Source organism: Zea mays, chromosome 10, assembly GCF_902167145.1.
Source record: "Zea mays cultivar B73 chromosome 10, Zm-B73-REFERENCE-NAM-5.0, whole genome shotgun sequence".
In the NCBI taxonomy this organism is placed as follows: domain Eukaryota; kingdom Viridiplantae; phylum Streptophyta; class Magnoliopsida; order Poales; family Poaceae; genus Zea; species Zea mays.
The window spans coordinates 78,416,950-78,425,340 of record NC_050105.1 but is presented as its reverse complement, the minus strand read 5'-3'; the positions used below and the strand labels follow the sequence as shown (position 1 = coordinate 78,425,340).

At 46.0% G+C, this 8,391-nt stretch overlaps 1 protein-coding gene across 2 annotated transcripts; it reads right to left on the bottom strand.

The window, feature by feature from the left end:
- Positions 1-486: 486 nt before the first annotated feature.
- On the bottom strand, positions 487-7,162 carry LOC100191431 (uncharacterized). 2 transcript variants are annotated; one of them, XM_008663092.4, is made up of 7 exons: positions 6,832-7,162; positions 5,955-6,661; positions 4,709-4,745; positions 3,847-3,909; positions 3,153-3,389; positions 3,013-3,060; positions 487-1,258 (listed from the first exon to the last, which is right to left on the bottom strand). In XM_008663092.4, the coding sequence occupies exons 2-7, from the start codon at positions 6,260-6,262 to the stop codon at positions 776-778; spliced, it is 1,176 nt and encodes a 391-aa protein (XP_008661314.1). In that variant the 5' UTR covers positions 6,263-6,661; positions 6,832-7,162; the 3' UTR covers positions 487-775. The 2 variants fall into 2 exon arrangements, with proteins under 2 accessions (XP_008661314.1, NP_001130336.1); NM_001136864.1 differs by lacking the exon at positions 3,847-3,909 and having other exon boundaries at positions 519-1,258; positions 6,832-7,071.
- Positions 7,163-8,391: the final 1,229 nt, after the last annotated feature.

Sequence of the window (8,391 nt, the reverse complement as noted above, 5' to 3'; positions counted from 1 at the left end):
CAAGCCGGAGACGCCCATCACCGCTGCTGCTGGCCCCCGCCCGCAGCTCCCATCGATGGACCACACCACTGTACTGGGGACACTTGAGCTACTGCTGCTGCCGCGGCTACACACTACACACTGTTCTCCTTCTTCTACCTGCAGCGACTGCGCTGTGGCCTGTGGCGTGGTGCATCAATCGTCGTCGTGCTCCGTTGCCGCCTCCCATTCTCGCCTGAACTGGAATGCACAGGCAGCCGAATGCTCCAATGCCCCCTTCCCTCACATGGCCAACAAGGCCTTGTGCACAGAATTCAGAATCATTACGTATTTCATTAGCTGTCCCCTCCCCCCTGTATGGTGGTGGTACTGGTACGTACGCGACGGAACTGTATGATTAACGTGGCGCCAGTTCCTGAATCCCCTCTCTGCACGCATGACCATGAATGCGAGCGGCGAGGCGAGGCCCCCATGATTGAGCAGCGAGTCCAGGCATTAGCATTGCTCTAGACTCCACAAACATCAGACGGATTAATAATGAGACGAATCACCAATCTGACAAGCAACTACAACGAGAGGAACCACAAACGGCGGGGAGTCCTGGGATCTGTTAATACAACGTTCAGCAGCCACCAGCTCAAATCTAGGTTTTTTTTATAGTCTACGGCGTTTAAAGGGTTTGTTAGCAGGGATCCCATGACCACTGTCATTCCTCTTCACTATACCATACGCGCGCGCGCGCGCGCAGGGATCGATCGGCGGGCGGCACTCATTGACGCACGTCTCAACATCATCATCAGCAGCAGCAGCACTTGAAGCAGCTCCTGCACCTGCATGACCAACAGCAGCCGCCGCAGGTGAAGCAGGCAGCAGGAGGCCGGCAGCACCTGGGAAACCGGAGCGCGAGGCAGCTCCTAAGCGGCCCGCAGCAGCCACAGCCGAAGGAGCCGCAGCTGGGGCAGGTCGGCTTGCGGACGCGGACGCGGCAGCAGCAGTTGGCGGTGAAGGTGGTGGTGGTGGTCGTCGTCGCCGCCGTGCTTGCCCGGTGCGCCGCCTTCTTGCGGAGCTGGTGGAGGGCCGGCCGGATCTTCCTCAGCCGGGCCTTCGTCGTCACGGTCTCCATCTCGCGGACGAACCGCGACAGGTGGCGGATGAAGTCCGGGTACAGCTCCAGGTTGCAGTGCCCGCCGCCCTTGATCCAGAGCGGGTCGTGAGGCTCCCTCGCCAGCCTCCACAGCTCCTTCCCGTGCGACCAGTCCACCACGTCGTCGTCCGTCCCCTGCAAGGCGTCAGTCAGCGGGTGTAACTTGTTCGGCGATGTATTCTGATGTAATTTCAAGTGCAGCGCAAGCAACCCTTTTGGCAAACACATGCACAGTTTTCATGATTGATTGTTCCTAATCGGGGTCTACAAAATTTAAGTAATAGAAATCAGCATCCCAAATATAAGATATCCTTGATCGAACAAGTGATCTAGGTAAAACTCAGAACACCTATGATCTATTGACCTGTGCAGCTAGCTAACTAACTAACGATGGCAGACTGATACCAATCAGTAACATGAAAACTGTGAGTAAGTAAGAGCATGTCAAGTGGAATATATAAGTACGGCAGACAGGCGGGAAACTAGATTTATTACTGTAAGAGCCTGGTAACAAGACTGCTTCATGTCAACTGGTGGCTTTCAGACCCTAAAGATTTGGTCTTTCATGTTTTGAGGTCACAGGCTTAAGAATACGTACTTGCAGGCAGCAACAAACAAGCTACACACTCAGACTAGATTCAGTTAGGCCTGTGCAAAATTTGGGCCAAAAAATTCCCGATTCTTTTGGGCCTACTAGCTTGACATGGTTATAAATTTGGTTGGGCTCAGCCAAGACAACATAAGCTGTTCACTATGACTGGATGAACAGCGAAAGGCCAACGACCACTAACGCAAGGACTACCAATGCCCAATTATTCTTTGGGGTTGGTTACAGGCTGAATCAAGTCGGTGAGGTCCCACAGGGGCATGTAGGGAACTACTACAACTGCTAGTGACATCCCAGCCCATAAAAGGGCATGGATTCAGTTGACTTAACTCCTCGCTAGCTGAGGCTTTGGGCCTGTTCAGAACAGCCAGCTGCGGCTGCAGCAGCACAAGGAACAGTGCTGTGCAAGTGTTCATTTGCAGCGGCAGGGTTGAGTATTAAAAATGAACAGGCTGAATGAAGACTTTGTTTCTGGACCTTGTAGTTCTGCTGTTTCCCCCCTCCACCTGTATACTTTTCCATCTACTTATGGCTGTATACTGTATACATCCCTGGTTAGTGTAGAGGCTGGAGGTTACCCCCATTATCTAAACCTATGTAAGAGGCCACAGATAGGCTCAAACATTTGGTTTAAAGAAATTATTCATAAGCCAAGGATTGGCACCATGTCACGGGTTCAAAGATGCCTCTCCGCATTTACCGAGGGAAGGCTTGGGCTTGGCTCGGTTTATCCCTTCCTATAGACCCCACTCATGTCAGAGGCTCCAGCACAAGGTCTGCACCAAGAAAATGGTACCAATGTTGATGAATTGTCCTGCTAGGAGTAGCAAGATTTCAGAGGAGAGAACGTGATCAAAGGGATTCCAGATATTAAATGGATTTTCTTCTAAATAGATTCGAACTGTTCATATCTTTGATTCCTATATGACTATATCTGAACCTGCACAGCAAAGGTATACATGAAATTGCTTTTTTCTACTAAAAGGATGTTTTGATGCCGTGATGCACTAGTGTGTGTAATGAGCAATGAAATGATTCAATGTTACTACTGCCAGTAATAACATTACTGCTCCAATACATACACGAGTAGTGTAGCAGGAACAACAACAGCACACTGCCATCAGAAGGGATGCTAAAGTGGTAAAATGTACAAAAGATGGCACTGCTGAGAAATTCACAGCTAAGAAACCAGTGCATGTTAGTTGAAATTCAATGCTATTTGTCCAATCACACAAGCAATATAAATAGACAAAAGCAAGATATCCTATTAGAGAACACTTACATGAATAACGAGCACTGGGCATTTGACCTTTTTTATTTTCTTGACATTCTGCAGAAATAATTTTGGCTAGACATTAGTAAAGGGTAACCCTAAGCATAAGAGCTGCAGACTGCAAAAGAGAATCAGTTTGAGTTATTTACTTTGTAAATGTCAAAGCAGAAAGTAAAGTTCACATGGCAAACCACACGGAGGCCTGACAGTATAGCGCTGTGGAGAACCACCCCACGCAATCTAGGCAAACGAGAGGCTAAATGTAATGTTGGTCCACTGCCGACAGATTGTCCGTACAAGATAATGTCTTCCTGGCTGATCCCATACTCAGTTTCTAAGCATTGGTACACTGCTTCAATGTCTGCATATGTATTCTCTTCACTTGGCTGCATACAAATAACAAACATAAGGTCCAGCCCTCCGAAATGTAATCCTCTAGAAAGGATGCAAGTGTATGATAACTGCAAATACCAGGAACCTGGCAGCAATACGAACTGAACACGGAATCTGACTTAGCTCAAATGAGCATATAGCAATATATCAGCCAATCCAGTATCCAAAACATAATTTGAAATTTAAGATGAATAAAGTTTCATAAGTCAGGAATTATTACTGTACTGACTACATGGAGTTTTAAAATACAAAACAGGAAAAACAAAAGAAAACGAGTAAAGTTTGCTTATTTAGTTCTGAAATTTCAGGAATGACGTAAGATTAGGTCAGAACATAAAAACCTTGATTCAACTTTATGACATATAAACAATATCACGAAATTTTGCTTAAAAAAACTTTTTTGCATTGAATTGGGAATGACATGTTGGGTCCACATTCCATTGAAACAACCTGCATATCATGCCACAGCAGTGAGATGGATAGTTTGGACATCCATGAAGCCTGCAGGTGGACCTGAATGGAATAAACTGCTCATGCATGTAGTTTTGCAAAAGCTGATTCTTAAAACTGTAGTATGACACTTTTAAAATGGCATGCATGGCTGAAAAGAAAAAGGTTCGAATCTAAAAATATGCTGATCATTGCTATCTCTGAACAACCTTTGAAGATGCATTGGCCATGCTGTGCCAGTAATGCACCAGTCAGGCATGGGCCAAAAAGCATCTTCTCATGTAGGTATATAAACTATGTTCCTGTAACGTAAAACTAAAACCACATTTCTTGAGCATAGCACGTTGAATCTTGAGACTAAATGCAAAATTGCAAGATCTGTAGCTAGGCAGATTAGATAACTATTTATCTGTGTCAGTTTTTTTTTTCTTTTTGCAAAGGTATATGTGTTAGTTCTGAAAGGCCAATAAGATCTAAGAGAAGTGTTTGGAACAGACAATCAGCGATTCACCACCACTTCTAATTTTCAACTCATCAGCATTATGTCCATCGTCCTTCCATTCAGAGGGTACAGCAGCATTTCAGTGATGAGTTCTCCTGTTGGCTCCTAGAGGGCGCCAGGAGTTTGGGTCAGCTTGGTCTCCCTAGTTCCATGAGTAATATCGGATCTAATCCTTTTACTCATCTGTAACCTTTTTGTTTTTCCTTTTCTTTTGTTTCTTTTTCTGTTTTGGCTATGGATGTAAGTCCTGTTTCTCTCTCTCTAATATAAAGATGTGCAGCTCCTGCGTGTTCTAGAAAAAAAAACATTATGTCCATGGTGCTACATAGTTCATACTTGAAAAAAAGAGTTCTTCCTTACCTTGCCAGTAGATGCACCATAGCCAGAATAGTCATATCTGCGATCACAGAAGAAGACAGTCAATCACGTCAGCGTGTTCTACATAACATTATAACTTACCTTAAGAGCAGACCGATGAAACCGAAAACACCACATCATCTTAGTGAAACAAAAATGACGCAATTATTCAAAGAATGAAGACACAGTCAACTTTGGCCCACTGATATAGTGACATGCAGTATATCGACAACAGAAAAGGTTAAATTTAACGTTTTTCCTTGACGACCATTCATACCAGTAACGCATATGCAGCCATATAAACTGAATCTTCTATTGATACCACGTTCTACATTTGGAACAAGAAACGGCAGAACTGAAGCACACGTCATAATCCATTCTCGGAACTTTTAAAAGTTCTGCACTCACTGAAAACCGCCGCGGAAAAACTAGAATAACCACATCCATATCCCCAATTCTAGTAACGGAGTGCTTCCGCCGCCCTCCACATGCAAAACGGAACTGATCTATGCAATGCAGCGTCAGTAATTCGCACAAAAATTGTCACTAAAGGTAAGTGTATCTTCTCCAGTAGCCCCGACCAGCCCCCCCCCCCCCCCCAATTCATACCAGTAACGCATACGCAGCCATATAAACTGAATCTTCTTTGATACCACGTTCTACATTCGGAACAAGAAACGGCAGAACTGAAGCACACGTCATAATCCATTCTCGGAACTTTTAAAAGTTCTGCACTCACTGAAAACCGCCGCGGAAAAACTAGAATAACCGCGTCCATATCCCCAATTCTAGTAACGGAGTGCTTTCACCGCCCTACACATGCAAAACGGAACTGATCTATGCAATGCAGCGTCAGTAATTCGCACAAAAATTGTCACTAAAGGTAAGTGATCTTCTCCAGTAGCCCCGACCAGCGCCCCCCCTCCCGCGCGGCTAAAATCCAGCAAATAGAAAACAATGGCATGTCCGGGCAGAGCATCCTATATAGGACAGGTATTACTACTGAAGTACACTTACCTAAACAGATCATGGAACATAGCATTTGATAGATAGAAACTAAGGAACAGCATAATAAATGCACCTAGTACAACAAACACTGGGGCTAGTTTGGCAACTCCATTTTCAAGGAATTCTCATTTTCCCATGGTAAAATGGAAATCCATTGAAAAAATAAGGTTGCTAAACTAGCCCTGAAAGGTAAGAATTGCAAGATCACAGAGATGGGCAGGAAGCATAGTGCACTACTAACCCCATCAGGTTGATCTTGAGATTGACCTTGAGCTGCACAAAGAGGTCGTACAGCTGGCCGAGGTCGGCAGCGTTGCCGTGCGAGTAGAGCAGGGTGAGGCGCGCGCAGGGGTTCCGGAAGTAGAAGGCCACCACCTTGTTCCCCCTGCTGGTGTCGACGAGCAGGACGTCCATGGCGTTGTCCCGCGGCACGCCGGAGGCGACGAGGCGGCCCGTGGCCTCGTCCTTCCGGACGGCGTACGTCGCCGGCTCCGGCGGGAAGAAGGCGAACCGCGCCGCGAGACTGGACACCGAGCACCCCGACGGCATCGGAGGCAGCGCTCACTCATCGACAGGCGGCAATGCGGGCTGCTCGGAAGAGGACGCCCTCTCCTATCCTCTCCCCTCCCCTCCGCCCTGCGGCTGCTGCTTTCTTGGCTCAGATGGATGGAGCTAGGTTCCCAACGATCAAATAGATAGGTGGCAGAGGCGTTTTGGGATTTTGTGCAGTCACAACGGATTTGCGGCACCTTCACTTGGTTGTTTCCAGGGATCGAATCGGCTCCAAGGACCAAACTTTGGGTGAAAATCTCTCGGGGAGTAGAGCACAAAAAGGTCAGGTTCTTGAATCCTGCTGCCTGGCTGGATCTCTGCAACGGGCTCTCGCAAGAAACGGACAAACCTTTCCCCCTCCTCCTCCTCCTGCTCCTTGCGAGAAAGAAATCCGCCCTAATAATAAAAAAACAAAGAAACCAGCTCACTCCACCGGGCAGCTGATCGGCGCCATCTCTGAAATCTCAACAGGGAGAAGGCGATCGAGGAACATAAAAAAGGAATGGATTTATGATGTACCAGTCGTACAGGGGGAGGGGTTTGGGAGGGTTTAGTGCAGCAGTTACCAGTGTGGAAAAAAGACGAGCAAGCGACGAGGAGAGCGGAGCAGTAGCAGGACCAGGAGGAGCAACCGCTGCACAGCACAGCACAGCACAGCACTAGCCGACTAGCGAGCGCTCGCCCTGCTCTGCTCAGCAGCCTTCAGCCACGCACGCTGCTCGCTGCCATTTATTACTCACTGACAGACAGACACACGCTCAGAGACAGAGAAAGGGAGAGGAGAGAGGTTTTGGGAGGAGGAAGAGACGCTGTGCTGCTGTTGTGTGCGTGCGTGCGGGTGCGGCAGCAGGGGTATGTGGGGAGGGGAGATGAAGATGGAACAGGGCAGCGGAAAGTGCAGGGGATCCCCACGCCTTTGCAAAAAAGGAACGGGAGAGGCTTTGCAGCGTGGCGGTGTTCAGCCGCCGCTACGGTGCCGCGTGTGCCTCCGCCGATCCAGAAACTGAGCACCGTCTGATCGTCTTATCAGACGGCCCGGATGAGGCCAAAAGTTTTGCAGAATGAAGTGTTTGTTGGGTGTGTGATGTCACGTTCTTGGAATTTTTTGTGATGAACCGTGTGTTGGTTTCGTAGATATTTGTTGCGGGACGTTTATACAGAACAAATCTGATGAAAAGGTTGTAATAACTGTTGTTTTTTCAAGTTCAGTTTGTTAGGAGCATCTCCAACAATACTTCAAACTAATGTCTTAAATTGAAATATATGACTTTCCATTAGAAAAATTACTCCAACAGTGTCTTATTTTGTAAAATTTTATCAAAAACATATAGGGCACTATATTAAATGCATCAGATATACTAAAATCTAGTGGACTATTATATAATCTAGAATTAAGACTTTACTGTTGAAGCAGAAAATTTTATCGATGCACTAAACCATATAAAATATACTTATTTTTGAATTATAGAGTATTTTTATATGACACGTTGTTGTAGCCGTTCAATTCTCCAGCCAAATTTTGGTGGTGTTTCGTCGAGAAGTGCTAGCCGCTAGCGTGTGTTTCTGAGTTGATGGTTGCCAGTTTCCTATGACGATAGCAGATTTATTTATATTACTAAAGGCTCTTTTTAATTGTGATGGAACTTTTAAAAAATAGTTGTGCTGACTAGTTATAGATATTATAAAAGCTAAAAGATATTTGTTAGACAGTTATGGCTTTTTAGAGAGAAAAAAATACTGTCAGTTTCTCTTAGAGATAGACGACCCTATCTGCCAATCTCGTCATCTTCTTCTACTACGTGAGTGCCCTTGTGTTGCGACGGTATACAGATTATTCTATAAATGTTAGTGCACAACAATTACATGAAAACAAACAACATATATATATCAACACCAATATCTAACATATGAGGAGTGGACATGTCAGTCAGTAATAGCAAGTGATTGTTCCCCAGAAGCCGTGAAAGGTGAGATTAGGAAGATGGGATATTGGGGAACTAATCTTCTATTTCTTAATTGCCAAATGTTCGAATACAAGAGATAAATAGGCATTATGCCTTCTAACAAACATAGATGGAAAATCTCCTTAAATTGAGACAGTGGTTTCTGGCTGCGCTGCGGTGACT